This window comes from Hyperolius riggenbachi, chromosome 10, assembly GCF_040937935.1.
Source record: "Hyperolius riggenbachi isolate aHypRig1 chromosome 10, aHypRig1.pri, whole genome shotgun sequence".
In the NCBI taxonomy this organism is placed as follows: Eukaryota; Metazoa; Chordata; class Amphibia; order Anura; family Hyperoliidae; genus Hyperolius; species Hyperolius riggenbachi.
In genome coordinates, this window is record NC_090655.1 from 138,970,604 (window position 1) to 138,986,306 (window position 15,703).

General features: G+C 43.2%; 1 protein-coding gene across 2 annotated transcripts in view; it reads left to right on the top strand.

The window, feature by feature from the left end:
• Positions 1–2,170: 2,170 nt before the first annotated feature.
• LOC137535677 (steroidogenic acute regulatory protein, mitochondrial-like) overlaps positions 2,171–15,703 on the top strand; it is a 36,652-nt gene continuing 23,119 nt past the window's right edge. For both annotated transcript variants that reach the window (XR_011024433.1, XM_068257542.1), the window contains exons 1-3: positions 2,171–2,262; positions 6,449–6,568; positions 11,575–11,714. Coding sequence is in view for 1 of the 2 variants with exons in the window: in XM_068257542.1 (XP_068113643.1) it covers positions 2,199–2,262; positions 6,449–6,568; positions 11,575–11,714 (324 nt within the window). In the remaining variant the exon portion in view is untranslated. The remainder of the gene's footprint in view (positions 2,263–6,448; positions 6,569–11,574; positions 11,715–15,703) is intronic.

The following is a 15,703-nucleotide window of genomic DNA, read 5'->3' on the forward strand; positions in this document are numbered from 1 at the left end:
TAATTAATAGAACATTAGTAGCTATTTTCAGCTATATAGCCCTTTTTAATTGCTATTATTTTTTTATATAATATTGCATCATTCTCTAAGGTTTGCAGTTTACAAATTACACTGTATTTTAAACTGGGAAAAAGAGCAGAGCTAATGACCCTTGGAACTTCCTGGCAGAAAAACCTTAAACAAACAAGAAACAGTGAGAGACAATTCATTATATCATAAGTGTATTTTCACTTCAGATTCCTTTTGAAGTGTGTCCAAGGAGTGCGGGGGTTGGGGGGGCAGATGGGAAACAGAGGTATGTTCCCTGCTCTATGCCATGCTTCTGTGTCCCCTATGTGCCACTCTCAGCCCCCCTCAGCAGCCCTGTCACACCCCACCCCCTGAAATTGACAGGCACTCCTGCAAAATGCCCACTCTGGCATGAGGAAATGCCCCTTCCCCTGCTCTAATTGGCCAGCTCTGCCTCTCCAAATCTACTTCCCTGCTCTATGCTCTGTGTTGAGACACACAGAGCCAGAGCTGCAGCGCCGTGACCCCAGGGGTCGAGGTCATGTTTGTTTGGGCGTAGGAGTGGCAGGGAACTGTAGTAACTGACGCTACCTGATCTGGCTTGCCTCCCCTGGATCTGGATCACATGACTGCCTATGGCAGATAAGCAGATAAACCCAGGGCCGGATTTAGGGCAAGGCCTCCTAGGCCAAGGCCTAGGGTACCACAGGAGTTAGGGCACCAAAGCAGCAGGCTAAACTGATGCAAGCTTGCAAATTCTGTAATGCAGGGATATAAGTACTCTGCTGTCAGCAGCCTGTGCAGCAGCCACCTTGCTCTCTGTGCATGTTTGCATTGTGGCCAGCGGCGATGGACTTGGACAGCATTGGAGACGGAAAGAAAGAGGAAGCTTCTGCACTGGAGATGAGTGGAGAAATGAGTGACACTGATGGCTGCTGCGGTGTGAAGGAAAGCTGGCTACCTATACTGAAGGGGGGGGGGGGGTATTAAGGGAGTCATCTGGCTACCTATACTGGAGGGAAGGGGAAGGGGTCATCTGGCTACCTATACAGAAGGGGGGCGGCTGGTGACAGCGGCCTTGGGCGGTAAAGAGTACAAATCCGGCCCTGGATAAACCCATTTGAAAGTACAGGCTGTAAACAATATGTCTGCTTCCATGAATCAGTAAAAACGCTGCAGATTTATTTTAGGAATTGTATCAGCTGTAACAAAGAAATGTTTTTATTTAAAGTTTATTATGGTGTTATCTTTTAGAGCAGAGAAGAGTTCTGAGTTCAGGTCCACTTTAAATGCTCGAACTCCTCACCCAACACAACATTCTCCCAGCCCAAGTATGTCACTGTCAGGGGAGGACTGGCCAGGGGGGAAGGGGGGAGATTTCCCCCCAGGCTGCCTCTCCTTTAATGATTTAGGGCTGGCCGATCCACCAACTGCTTCGATAACTATCCAATCGGATGAAAATCTGTGCCGCCACAAGCATGCCCAATCAACAATTTGACTTATTTTGGGTGGATAGTAGTTGAATGTATCAATCTGAGATGCTGGGAAATCTCGTGCCGATGTATTCATTAAGTGCAATAATAACAAACTATGTATGCAATGGAAACCCTGGCGTTTTCCCTCAAAATCTATTATGTACCCCACGGTGCCTGTGCATTTATACTTTACCTGTCATGCTGTCCCTCTAGTATCCTTGCTATATTTCTGCATTGGCATGACCATGTGACTACCGGTATATAGCACGTGGGGCGCATGTGATGTCATTTGGGCTCGGGCTGCCATGAAACCGGGCCTCTAGTTTGTGTTTTCCCTCCAGGCCAAAAGGTCCCAGTCCTCCCCTGGTCACTGTTACAGAATTTAGGTGAAATGAAAGGGATCTTTTTTCCAAGGACACTAAAGAGCAGCTCGTGTAAGTGTCTTGAAGGAAGATAGCACTTTACATGCAGATGTGTACAGTAGAGATGAAAGATTTGGCTTGTGAACTAATGGCTGATTACTTCATGCTCCCTGCCTCTCCCCTCCTCTGGGCTTTCTCTGTCCTTGGATTCTCTCTGCCGGCCTTTCCTATCTGGAAACACGCTGACTAACATCAGGTGCTGTCCTTCAGGGTAACTATAAAGATAGGACAATGCCTCATGCACAGCCTCTCCAGGCAAAGAGGCCGGACCTCACACCTCATCCAACCAGCCATGCTTCCTGCAACTCTCAAACTGTTCTGTGGCATTTCCCATCAACACCTCCGCACACTGACTGGTACTGTATATTGCTAGCTTCTTACCTTCTCTGCTGCTACTATTGCATCATTTTGTAACAATGCTTAGTTCTGTGCGTCTGTGTACTGCTGAAATGTCCAGATTCCAATGTTAGAAATAGAGTAAGCAGATATTTTCATTGTGGTATGGTATGGTAGGGAGGCTGCCATATTTATTTCCTTTTAAACAATACAAGTTGTCTGGCATCCTGCTGATCTTTCATGCCTCAATGGTGTCTAACTCACACACCTGAAACAAGCATGCAGCTATTCCAGTCAGACTTCACACTGACACATCTGACCTGCATGCTTGTTCAGGGTCTATGGATAAAAGTAATTAGAGACAGAGGAATCAAACTAAACAGAAGCTTTGAACATATTGCAGCCACAGCATTATAAATAGAAAATACAACAATACTACCTAGCAAAACCTCACCCGCTGTTGGGTTGCTGCATAAAATTCAAGTTACCACCATCTTTAAAAATCCAAAGCTGTGAAAAACCCAAACACATTTGATTTTTCTGCAATTTTGTTTCCATTTGTTACACGATTCTGCCTCAACAGGATGTCCTGGGATAGTGGCTTCAGCGTGTAATCAGTTAAATGGTTAATTATACCTACATTTTTTTTATATCAGGATTTTACATGAAAACTTAATGCTAATTATTGTGCAAGGCATGTTTCATTTTTTTATTTGGGTCCACTTTAAATGTAACCCGAGGTGTGAGACCTATGGAAGCTGCCATATTGATTTAATTTTAAACAATACCAGTTGCTTTTGCCTGGCAGCGGTGCTGATCTTTCTGGTCAGTAGGGTCTAAATCACATCCGAAACAAGCATGCAGCTAATCTTGTTGATTTGTCATAGTCAATTGATCTGCATGCTTGTTTGGGGTCTACGATTTAAAAAATTAGAGGCAAATTATTTAAAAGGAAATAAACATGTCAGCCTCCATATCCCGCTCACCTCAGGTTCTCGTTAAGGTTATAATATCAATAACAACAACAATAACATTTCTATAGTGCTTTTCTCCCATAGGACTCAAAGCGCTTAGGCTCTCTTATATTCAGTAGTTTGGTAGAAGGATGAAGTATTCACACAATAATAAGAGGTAGTTACATAATCTATGTGTATTATTTGTGCAAAGAAAATGTATACATTGTATGCTGTGGAACTTATATAAAATCAGGGACAGACTGAATTAAATCCATAGTACCAAAAACATTATTTAGCTCTCCAAAAAAATGAGAGTAAAATGGTTGCTAAAGGATATTGCACATGCTTCTTGCTCTTTTAAATTGCATTAATAAATATGCCCAATAATGTGTGCATTAAAAGGTTTGTGAAAAAATATCTATACTCCAAAAAAAAAGGAAACTGGTCAACAGTAAGCTATATCACTGGTGTTATAATGAAAGTGAGTTACCTGTTACCATCGTGTTGTTGTAAAATTGTAGTTTGTGCATAAGCTGTCAGACGCTATTACATGTTGCTGTGAGCTGTCACTTCTCAGTGCCTTGCTTATATCAAGCATATCAGGTAATTCCAGGAAACTTTGGCTCAGTCTCTAGAATTGACATTCGGGACTATTTGTTAAAGCAGCACCAAGTGCAATGTGCAGTAACCTATAGCAAACATTTCTGTATTCTCAGGTCAGTTCAGTGTTTGGGGAAACCTGATTGGATGCTAAGGTTTTCTGACAGATGTCTGTCACCAATAGTGCTGGCGACCACTGAAGTAAATATGCAGTGAAGTTTCACTATGGTAACATTAAACATTTCGTCATGTGCACCAAAGCCAGCAACCATCCTGGTCTTTTGTCAGAATCTGATTGGATGTTTGAAATCAACACAGTAATAGTGTATTGCCCATTTTCTTCAGTAAACCATTTGCACCCTTTGTGTATTTAATGTATGTAATCTGCCAGTGTGAGAACAGCATAACTCCGGACATAATGCTCATTACTGAACAAGGTAGAGTAGGAAAGGCTTACAACCTCCTTAAGACTTTTTCTCATTTTCTGTCAGACAGGAAGTTGGTAAATCTCTTTAACAAAGAAAGTGTCAGTCATGAAGTAATATTATTGGGGTATTATGATGCTGAGGAAGGTATTTTATTGTTGTTGCTTACAATCATCAATTGAATTGCAATTGGGTCTAAGGTTTGACAGGGACAGGAGCTAAACAGATTTCACTTTAAGAGGAACACACACAGTAATGAAAAACTTGCAGAGGAATTAACCTTTCTTCACTCTATCCAAATATGACATTTTCAATGAAGTTTGGCTAATTCATTCAAAAGGTGCACAGAAATCTTTTGAAAACGTATGTAGAGTAAAATAAAACACACCAAATGCATTGAACAAGTTGGGGCTTGATAAAGCTGTAGCAGCTTATTAAAAGCCAGCAAAGTGATTAAAAATATGCATACATGTAATTAAGGCACAGAAAAATGTGTGCTTATGGTAAAGCCGCAAAAATGGCTCACTCTGCTCCTGCAGTTATTTCTGGTGGCCAAATTATGCTGTTTTTATTGTAATTTGGGCTCTATAATTTGACGGTGCCCAAATTACTGACGGGACACTGCGGTAGCCATAATTCACATCAGGGCCTATTGTGCTCAAATCTTCTGCTTGATGTATGCATCTAAACCCAACAAATGAGTGATTATGTGCACTCAAGCTGGTGGACCTTCTCCACTTACATAGTCCATAATATTCCATTAGCATCAGGGTAAAGCGCTTCATTAAAGCTAAAAACTAGCTGCTAAGAACTTCACAAGATAAAAAAAAACATATTTTAGCTTTGTATAATGTGGAAATGGATTAGAAACTTTTCAAGGTTTTCTTTGTTGTCTGTGTCTGCGTCTGCCTTGCAGATACTTTCCCTCACTGCCTGTCCATGAACGATCCACTGTTCTTTGTTGCTTTAATGTAAAAAAGCATGTATTCCCAGGTACAGAAAATAAAATAAAAAGCAGATTTAATTTTTATTCCTTCTCACTATACAGAAATATTTTATTTGTTGTTTTTGTAATTCTTGTAGACATTTATCAGCTTCCTGTGTGGACAGGAAGTAATAAAACTTTTCACAAAATAGAAACACCAAACAGCAGTAGAGTTTCAATATACAGTAGATTCCAACCCATTATATAACTAAAATATTTTGCTCCATGGTCTTTAACTAGCCTTTCTCTTATGTCTCTTTCCTTCCTGCCTTGTAATCACCAGTGATCAAGGCCTGCCATTAAATATGTAAATTGACAAGGGGCCTCTTTGTCTGCTAGCATTACATTAATTAGCCATAATATAAGCAGCATAAAGATGCTGTATAAATCAGAACTGATTCTAGAATGGACGACAAACAGTATGTACCATCTATTGGGGCTATTTACTTTTCCACGTGGTCCATTTCAAGTGAACTTATGTAGCTCTGGGCTTCTTAGCTAGCATGCCCTGCTACACAGGAACTGGAAAAATACACCCTGGCATAAAGATAACATAAAGCTGCCATTTTTCTCATTGACTGAGAGCTGAGGGCTGAGTTACAGAGAACACTTTTACTTAGTGAAATATTTCTGTGCAGTCATTCAGCCTCATGATGAATTAAGCTGATATTCTCTGGTGTAATAATTGATATAAATGCAAATGACATTCTCAAAAGAAGCTGTTCCTGGAATACATTTTACCCCGATCAATAAGTTACATAAAATACGACCATCAATATTTTTGTCTCCGATGTCCCCATGATGCTGAATAATTAATAACGCAGAATACTTTTACATTCATCAGTACCATGGACAGGGAATTGAAAGACAGGTCACTTGTTATGGTCACCCTGTCGCTATAGATTAACATACGCAATATGAGTGCTGCAATATCCATCAGGTCTGGTAGCACTGCCTGCTAGCGTTGTGCTCCTCCGATGTAACTTTTGCCAGATCAAGACAGTCTTTACTTACAGAGAAGGCTCCGTTTTTACTAACATTCAGTAAAAGCGATGATTGGTATAGTTAACACAAATTATTATGTGAGAACTATTAAACAAAGTTCTGTTTTGAAGCAGTGATAATGTCAGATTGCAGCATTCTCTGGAAATGTAATCATGGACGTGTTCCAGATAGTCCTCAAGGCTATTTTTTATTGATTCATGAAGTCATGTAATTTGCTTTGTTTACTTGTCTCTAGGTCTTCAGTGGCTGGCTGTTGGCACACTTGGTACAGAAATGTCAAGATTCATCTTGAGCAAGACTGACAGCTGCCTCCCCAGCATGCCAGACTCCCTGCAGAAACTGTGTTTAAAATTAGGTGAGTATTGAAGGAATCATTGATTTGATATGTGTCTGAATGTGTGAAATGTGAACAATCATTGTCTACTTCCTCTGCTGACATGCCTGTATGGAGAGTAGTGATAAGGGATGGCCAATGAGATGCAAGTTTCTATGCTAATTTTATGCAAATGTATGCAGCTTCAAAACAGACCAATGAAACGCTGCAGCAGCAGCAGGATTTGATTGGTCCATTTTCAAGCTGCTTAAACGTACATAAAATTAGCATAAATATTTGCTTCAACTCACAATAATTTGCGTCTTATTGGCCATACATAAAAGTGATAATGAAGAAATAAATCTCCTAAGATGCACATTTCAACTGACCCAGGAAGGAAAAGAAACTAAGCCTATCAATGCCAGCTGCTATTGATTACTTAGCTGTCAAGTCCAAGCAGGGGCTGGAGTTGTGTAGACAGAATAATGGCCACAGCCCCAAGGCTGGATTTCCTTGTACAACAGCCCCTGTCTTTTATGCCCCACTCCCTTGGGCTGTAACTCACCCTTTCCATGTCTTGCTACCTGTCTGGAGCCTCCTTTTTCCATTCCCCGCCTCCTTGTCTATATGCTGCAACCCCTCTTCTATGTTTAGCCATCCCCTTAGGCAGCAGCCACCCAAGACCTGGGCCCTGTGGCCTTTCCAGAAATTTACCTTGCACGGTCCCAGACAATGGCAGCCATTTTGCGAGAGTGCGTATCCTGACAGTCTGGGCACTGTGAACTCATGTTGTGTTCCACAACATGATAAGTCATGCTAGGAAGCCTGGGGCACCCGGAATGGACCCCTTCTCTTGAGTCACTGAGTCCCCCCTCCCCTCCATGTCAGGCCTAATAATACTGACATAGGTAATGCATGCACACTATGCAAATACAATACAGCGGCAATGCTAATATATGGTAATATTCATCTCTAGCGTCAGGAAGGAGAAAGCATTGATGGAAAATGTGAGCAGCTTCTGTAAGATTATATCAGTGATAACAGCTTCCAGTAGCTGCTGCTTCACATTTCCATCATGAAGAATCCTGGAGCAGGACCAGTTGGCCAAGCAGAAAATGAAATTACCATTTGCCGTTCTGATTTTCCTTCAACTCAAATTACAAATGAAACAAGCCTCTGCTAAAACTTTCTGTAATAATAACAGATACGGCTACTTATGATAAAATGTATTTATGTGTGCATTAAGCTCGCACATTCTGTATGCACGTGTTTTACAGAGTGATTAGGGCTGGAGAAATGGAACTGTCGTGCTTTGTTTCCAGTAGTAGTATTCACAAAATCACAAATGTTATCCATCCCTGTAATGTATTCACTGTTTTTTGTTTTGCTCTGCAAAAGTCATAAAAGCCTGCTAAATGATCCATGTGTACCATTATTTTATTTAACATAATGAGGCCTCATTTAAAGAGTTAGTTAAGGTTTTTTAATTGAAAAACATTCAAAGTAATTAGCTAAGGTGATATATGGCTTCGAGAAATCGATCCATCGATAGGCCCCAAAATAACTATTAGTTGTCAAGACAAGTCAACTGTTGGATGCATTAGTGTAACCTTAACCTTAACTCTATTGTGGTGCTCCGGGGGCCCCTAAAAAGTTTTTGGCTGCATGCCCATGTCTTCAACTTCACTTGGCCACATCTTCTCAGTGACCCGGCGCATGTTATTACTTAAAGAGTAACTGTCAGGCTGCAGAAGCTAATTTAAACCTCTATTCTCCTGTGTTAAACAGTTTAGAAGGAAGCTCAAAAGCCATTAGTGAAGATAAACATCTCAGTTACCTTTGATGTGTGCTTATCTTAAAGTCTGTTATAGACCCATAAAGACGCAAGCCGCAGCTAAACTGCAAAGCATTCTGGGGCCCTCCCCTCGGCTGCTAATGAGACGGTACAGGAGCTTCTAATCAGTCCAGCGCGAAACACTGATAAATCTCGGGGCAGAGTTTCACTGCAGGAGTCAGCTATTGTTCCTAGCCACATGGCTCATTAATATTCACTGCACACCGTGTTGTTCAAGAACGAGCTTATCTGTGATCAGAAGCAGGCAGGACATGACGACACATTTGGCTTCACAAACATGGAGCCTGCCATGAGCTGTCAGGAGCATCTATCTCTGCATATACTATATACAAATTCTGTGAAATCCAAACGTGGACAGTGAAATGCATATGTAATGTAAGTACAGCCAATCTTTAGCTACTGATATATGTGTTTATTTTCTCTGAGACCCTATACCTAACAGCTCCTCTTTAATGACATGCACTGGTCACTAAGAAGGTGTGGCCAAGATGCAGATAAGAGACTGAGCTTGGGTAAGACAAGAGTACCACCAGATCCCACAAAGCAAGACTAGGAAGCTGGGTAATATCAGGTAATAGTGTGAAATGCACTTGTGGAGGAGATATCACGGATAACAACAGGAGCTATGAACCAGGGAGCAAGATTGCTCAGAGCGACCACAGCTCTGAGCTTCCGATAACTGCCACAATATACAAGACACAATGGTTGCTGAGTGCGACCGCAGCACTGAGCATCTGAAGTCCACCACACTAAATAGGCAGGGACAAACAAACAGACAGACAGGAAGGAATGTTTGCCAATCTAATTGCAACCACAGCAATAGCAAACATTCACACAGGCACAAACCAGACCAACAGGAAGGAGCGAAACTAATAGCAACCCACAGCTATAGTTATATCCACAGGAACTGAACTAGCAGGAACGCTACTAGTCACCAATGTGGTGATGGCAGAGTCCAAGCTATCAGGACTTCACTGTACCCCCGCGGGTACAGCAAACATCCAGCAAGCAAAGCAAGGTCAAGCAATATAATTCACACTTCGCACAAAGGACCCAGCAATCGGCTAAGGCAGAGCTGAATGCTATGATGGGCGAGGTGTAAGAGGAGGAGGAGACTTTCCTATGAACATAACCCAATGAGAGCAGGCAGGCAAATGACCACACAGCTGAATGGTAATCACTCAATCCTGTGCTAGTCTGATTGACAACTACAGGCTGACTGCAGATAGAAGGAACTCTCATTACAAATGCATGCCGCATTATGCAGCAACATGCAAGCGGGGAATTCAGAGTTGTCTGGCTGCAGTTCAACTGCAGAAAGTCACCAGGACATGCTACAGGAGAGATCCTGACAGATACTAAAAAAAAATATTCATTGTAGCACAAAGTGCAATTATCCAGCACTGGTATCATCAGGAAAGCTTTCAGCAGTTTATACAGTGAAAACCAAATGCAGGAATATGAGTTCAGATTGGCTATCAGGACATAACAGTGGACAGCTAGTACATATACTGATGAACTTTATTCCCCCACCCAATCACCGTATATTACTAGACTGAGGAGCGCTAGACTTAGAGACCCCATATTCAACCCTTGAATATGGGGAGGCACTAGGTTCCCATCCAATTGCACATTGAAAATAGTCTTTATGCACTCCTTATATTCCCTGTGCAGGCAGGGCCGGTTTAAGCAACAATGGGGCCCCAGGGCAAAATAAACCTGGGGGGCCCCCCCAACATATACCCCGGAACAAAAATCGCTATATCTGTATAGCGATCCCTGGCCAAAGCATTGCGGCTGCGTATGGACCCCCTGGAAACCCCGTCAGGAAATGTATTGCTCTTTCTTTTTATACATGTAAAATTACACTACCGTTAGGTTTGCTACTAAAAGTGACATTTACCGCATTTAAAACTATACTTTTTTCCTTCTAAACTTTAAAATCGATTTTCTCAAAAACTATAAGGTCTTTTTGAAAAATTGTTTTTTCCTCTTATTCCTAAGGATCTCCTTAACATATCCTGCAAATTTAGGGTTTCTAGCATTTAAGGTGGATTTGTTATTAACCATTAAAGTCAGCAGGTTTTTAAATGTGTTTTTTTTTCCTTTGAAACTTTAAAATCGATTTTCTCAGGAACTATAAGGCCGATTTGAAAATTTTTTTTTCCTCTTGTAGCCACTGGGGGCCCCTACAAGCTCTGGGGCCCTGGGGCAGCTGCCTCCTCTGCCTTAATGGTAGCGCCGGCCCTGTGTGCAGGTTGTTCTCAGCACATCAGTGCACACTGAATATAAGTGTGCATGCTTATCAAGACACTTTAATAGAACTACTTACAAAAGTAGTTATATTAAAGTGCATTTTTTGACTTCACATTAACAGACATTTTTACTGTAAACAACAGAAATCACATTAACCATATCTTAAAACAAAAACACAAGCAAGGGTAGCTCATTTTGCTTTGGGACCAAGATTGTAAAGTAGAAAGCAGATGTTGTGAGGAGTGGTCAGTTTACATACAATCAATCGTTAACCTTCTGCACTCAAAACACCCACAGAAAGCTGAAACTCTAGTAGCAATCAGAACAACTAGGCTGCAAAATTGTACTCCTTGGTGCATATTACTAACTTCCTTGCATGCAACAACATCCTGTTCAGGACCATTTTACCTGTGTTGAGAATCCTGCGGTGGAAATGGTCCCCACTCTACCTATACCAATTAGCAAAGTAGACAGTGCCTCTGCATGAATCTTTCTCTCTGAATTGCTTGCTTGCTTACTAGTATAGGTAGAGTAGGGGCCATTTTTATGGAGGGAAACTCAACGCTGGTGAAATGGTCCAGTACAGACTGTTGTTGCATACCATTTGTTTTGGAAGCTAATATCCTCTTTTCTTCAACAAGAACATTTTTTTCAACATGCCAGTTGTTTTTATTGCTACTAAAATTCCAGCTTCCTATGAGCGTTTTGAGTGGTTAGAGGTCAGAGGGTTAATGATTGAGTGTATCTTAAAACAAGGCCAAAATCAATGACGCAATCAAATTGCATTATTAACCATAGCTTAATTTTAAAACATTATACTTAAGCAGATGATATATAGCTAGTCTCTATGGATCATTGTAGCCACACACATGCTGTTAACATTAGGGTGCCTCATATATTAGATTGATGTTGACTCTTTGTGTATGTGTTCACACAGGAATTAACACAAATCTTAACCATGAAAAGATTCCAGCCCTTTCTAGTAAAGATTTGTTCTACTTAAATCAAGCTGAGGATACACTTCAGAAAGCAATATTAATGCTGCAACAGGAAGGCTGGCAGGCCACAAAAGATGAGGTAAGTCATTTAATCTAGTAGACTGTAGACAGTTACCATTACATGAGGCTTGAGGTCTTGCTTGGCACAAACTGATGGACCTCTTGGGTTGCATGGGCTGGATGTGGTGATTTTCACATAGATAGCAGGTATTACTGCAGCTTGCTGAGGCACAGAAATACAGATACACAGGCAATTCATTACATGACCTGTACAGTGATGTAAACCTTGGAGTGTTTCAAGTTTCCATTCATGTGCATAGGGTGAAATGAAATCTGTGGTTCTTTACACAATGCACAAAGAATCACATATCATTTTGTACATTATCCCCAAAATGTACATGTGCTGTGGTCAGAGCCGGCCTTTGGGGGGGGGGGGCAAGTGGGGCAATTGCCCCATGCCCCGCGCCTGAAGAGGCCCTGCACTCTCTGCGGCGGTGGGGAGAGCGGGCATAGTTTTTAAAACTCACCTGTCTTCGCCGATGCTCACAGCTTCCATCTATTTCCTTTCCCAGCATCTGACGTATTGGTAACAGCGCCCCTGTGATGACGTGACCGCATGTCACCACAGGGGGGCGCTGTTACCAATACACAGATGCCGGGACAGGAAGGAGGTGGAAGCTGTGAGCATCGGCGGAAGACAGGTGAGTTTTAACTACTATGCCTGGTCTCTTCACCACTGCAGCCAACTTCTTATCTAACCTTTACTGCAGGGCACCTACCTATCTAATCTATACTGCAGGCACCTACCTATCTAATCTATACTGGGGGCACCCACTTATCTAACCTATACTGCAGGCACCTATCTAACCTATACTGCAGGCACCTATCTAACCTGTACTGCAGGCACCTATCTAATCTGTACTGCAGGCACCTATCTAATCTATACTGCAGGCACCTATCTAACCTGTACTGCAGGCACCTATCTAATCTGTACTTCAGGCACCTATCTACTCTATACTGCGGGGCACCTACCTATCTAATCTATACTGCAAGCACCTATCTAATCTATAGTGCTGGGTACCTACCTAACTAATCTATACTGCAGGCACCTATAATCTATATTGCGGGGCACCTACCTACCTATCTAACCTGTACTGCAGGGCACCTACCTGTCTAATCTATACTGCAGGCTGGCACCTATCTAATCTGTACTGCAGACACCTATCTAATCTATACTGCAGGCACCTATCTAATCTATACTGCGGGGCACCTACCTATCTAATCTATACTGCAGGCACCTATCTAACCTGTACTGCAGGGTACCTACCTAACTAATCTACACTGCGGACACAATTGGTCACAGTGCCATTCCTGCTGTCTGGGTAGTACTTACTAGAGGCATCAAAAAGTCTTGTTCAAGGAAAACTGAAGTGAGACGTATATGGAGGCAGCCATATTTATTTACTTTTAAACAATACCAGTTGCTTGGCCACCCTGCTGATCTATTTGCTGATCCATTTTGACTTTGTTAATATATGCATTTAAAAAAGCTAGGAATATTTTAATAATAGAAACATATATAAACACAGTATACATTCTGTAAATTACACCATTAATACTTAGGATTTTAAGTAGATTTATGTTTTCAATTTAACCACTTAACGACCAGCTAACGCCCATAGGCGTCAGCAGGTCTCAAGTGGGTTACCATGGAAACGGCCGCTCGGTCGAGCGGCCTTTCCATGTCAGTTCACGGAGGGTGTCTCCGTGAACAGCCGGAGAGCCGCCGATCGCGGCTCGCTGGCAAAATGTAAACACGCGGGGAAGAAATCCCCGCTGTTTACATCTTACAGCGCTGCTGCGCAGCAGTGCCGTAAGGCAGATCGGCGATCCTCGGCCTCTGATTGGCCGGGGATCGCCGGCATATGATAGGCTGAAGCCTATCCTACAATGTGCAGGACGGATATCCGTCCTGCGCAGCTCACAGGGAGAGGGAGGGAGAGGGACGGAGCGCCGAAAACGCTGCGGAGGGGGGCTTTGAAGAGACACCCCCCCCCCGCAAAGCGCAACAAGCCGGCGGCGATCAGACCCCCCCCAGGAGAACATCCCCCTAGTGAGGAAAAAAGGGGGTAAGTCTGATCGCCCTGGCTCTATCCTGATCTGTGCTGCGGGCTGGAGAGTCCACGCAGCACAGATCAGGCAAACCACCCCTGGTCCTTAAGTGGTTAATATGATAACATGTGATCTGGTAGGTCAAATTTTGTAATGCTATTTAGCTACATACATTATTTAAATTTCTGACACCTGCAGGGATCAGGAGTAGATCCCTGGTGCAACAGTTTGGGGCTGATTTCTGTATAAATGTGTCACTAGCCTAAAGGCTAGCAAAGTGTCACTCTAAAGCGGGGAGATGGATGCTGCATGGCACATGATGTATCAGCTTCCAGCGAGCAGGGTGAGTGGAAGAACAATTCAGTCAGGCATCAGACATCGCTAAAGATCCTGCATGTTGCATCTCTAGGCTATACCAGGGAACGCCAATACACATGCTATATTCTCGCCTGTGGAGATCCTTTCCAGCTGAGTTTAATGCAGCCTGTGTATGCAGCTTTAGTATATGCTTGAAAGAAGTGTCACAAAAATAGCAGAGTGCTAACCAGCCACAGGGTACACTTTAAGAATACTTGAAAACCTTCCGATGGCCATAGTGTGAATGCATACCCAGGGATTCATGTGTCTGGGTAGTACTTTCTGAAGGCACCAAAAAGTCTTGTTCAAGGACAACTGAAGTGAGACATATATAGAGGCAGCCATATTTATTTAGTTTTAGACAATACAAGTTGCCTAGGAACTCTGCTGATCTATTTGGCTGCAGTAGTGTCTGTCTGAGTCACATACCAGAATCAAGCACGCAGCTAATCTTGTCAGATCTGATAATAATGTCAGAAACATCTGATATGCATATGCTTGTTCAGGGTCTGTGGCTGAAAGTATTAGAGGCAGAGGATCAGCAGGACAGCCAGGCAACTGGTATTGCTTAAAAGGAAATAAATATGACAGCCTCCATATCCCTCTCACTTCAGTTGTCCTTTAAGATTTGCTTACATGTAATATCTCTGAAAACGATCTCCAAATTGTGTAGAGATAACTTCCAGTCCAGTTTGCCCAATTCAGTCAAAAGCTTTGTGCACATGCTGGATAATCCTTGTTCCTTCCTCTTAATAGTTAAGCTCCATACACACATCAGATGAAACTCAGCCAAAGTGTCCAATAACGACTACCTCAGCCGAAAATCTAGCATGTGTACGGCAGCTCTCCAGCGTGTGTATGGCAGCTCTCCAGCACGTGTACGGCAGCTCTCCAGCGTGTGTACGGCAGCTCTCCAGCACATGTACGGCAGCTCTCCAGCGTGTGTACAGCAGCTCTCCAGCACATGTACGGCAGCTCTCCAGCGTGTGTACGGCAGCTCTCCAGCACGTGTACGGCAGCTCTCCAGCGTGTGTATGGCAGCTCTCCAGCATGTGTATGGCAGCTCTCCAGCGTGTGTACGGCTGCTCTCCAGCACATGTACAGAAGCTCTCCAGCGTCTGTACGGCTGCTCTCCAGCACATGTACAGCAGCTCTCCAGCGTGTGTATGGCAGCTCTCCAGCGTGTGTATGGCAGCTCTCCCAGCGTGTGTATGGCAGCTCTCCAGCGTGTGTACGGCTGCTCTCCAGCGTGTGTACGGCTGCTCTCCAGCACATGTACAGCAGCTCTCCAGCGTCTGTACGGCTGCTCTCCAGCACATGTACAGCAGCTCTCCAGCGTGTGTATGGCAGCTCTCCAGCGTGTGTATGGCAGCTCTCCCAGCGTGTGTATGGCAGCTCTCCAGCGTGTGTACGGCTGCTCTCCAGCACATGTACAGTAGCTCTCCAGCGTGTGTACGGCTGCTCTCCAGCACACGTACGGAAGCTCTCCAGCACGTGTATGGCAGCTCTCCAGCGTGTGTACGGCTGCTCTCCAGCACATGTACAGCAGCTCTCCAGCGTGTGTACGGCAGCTCTCCAGTACATGTACAGCAGCTCTCT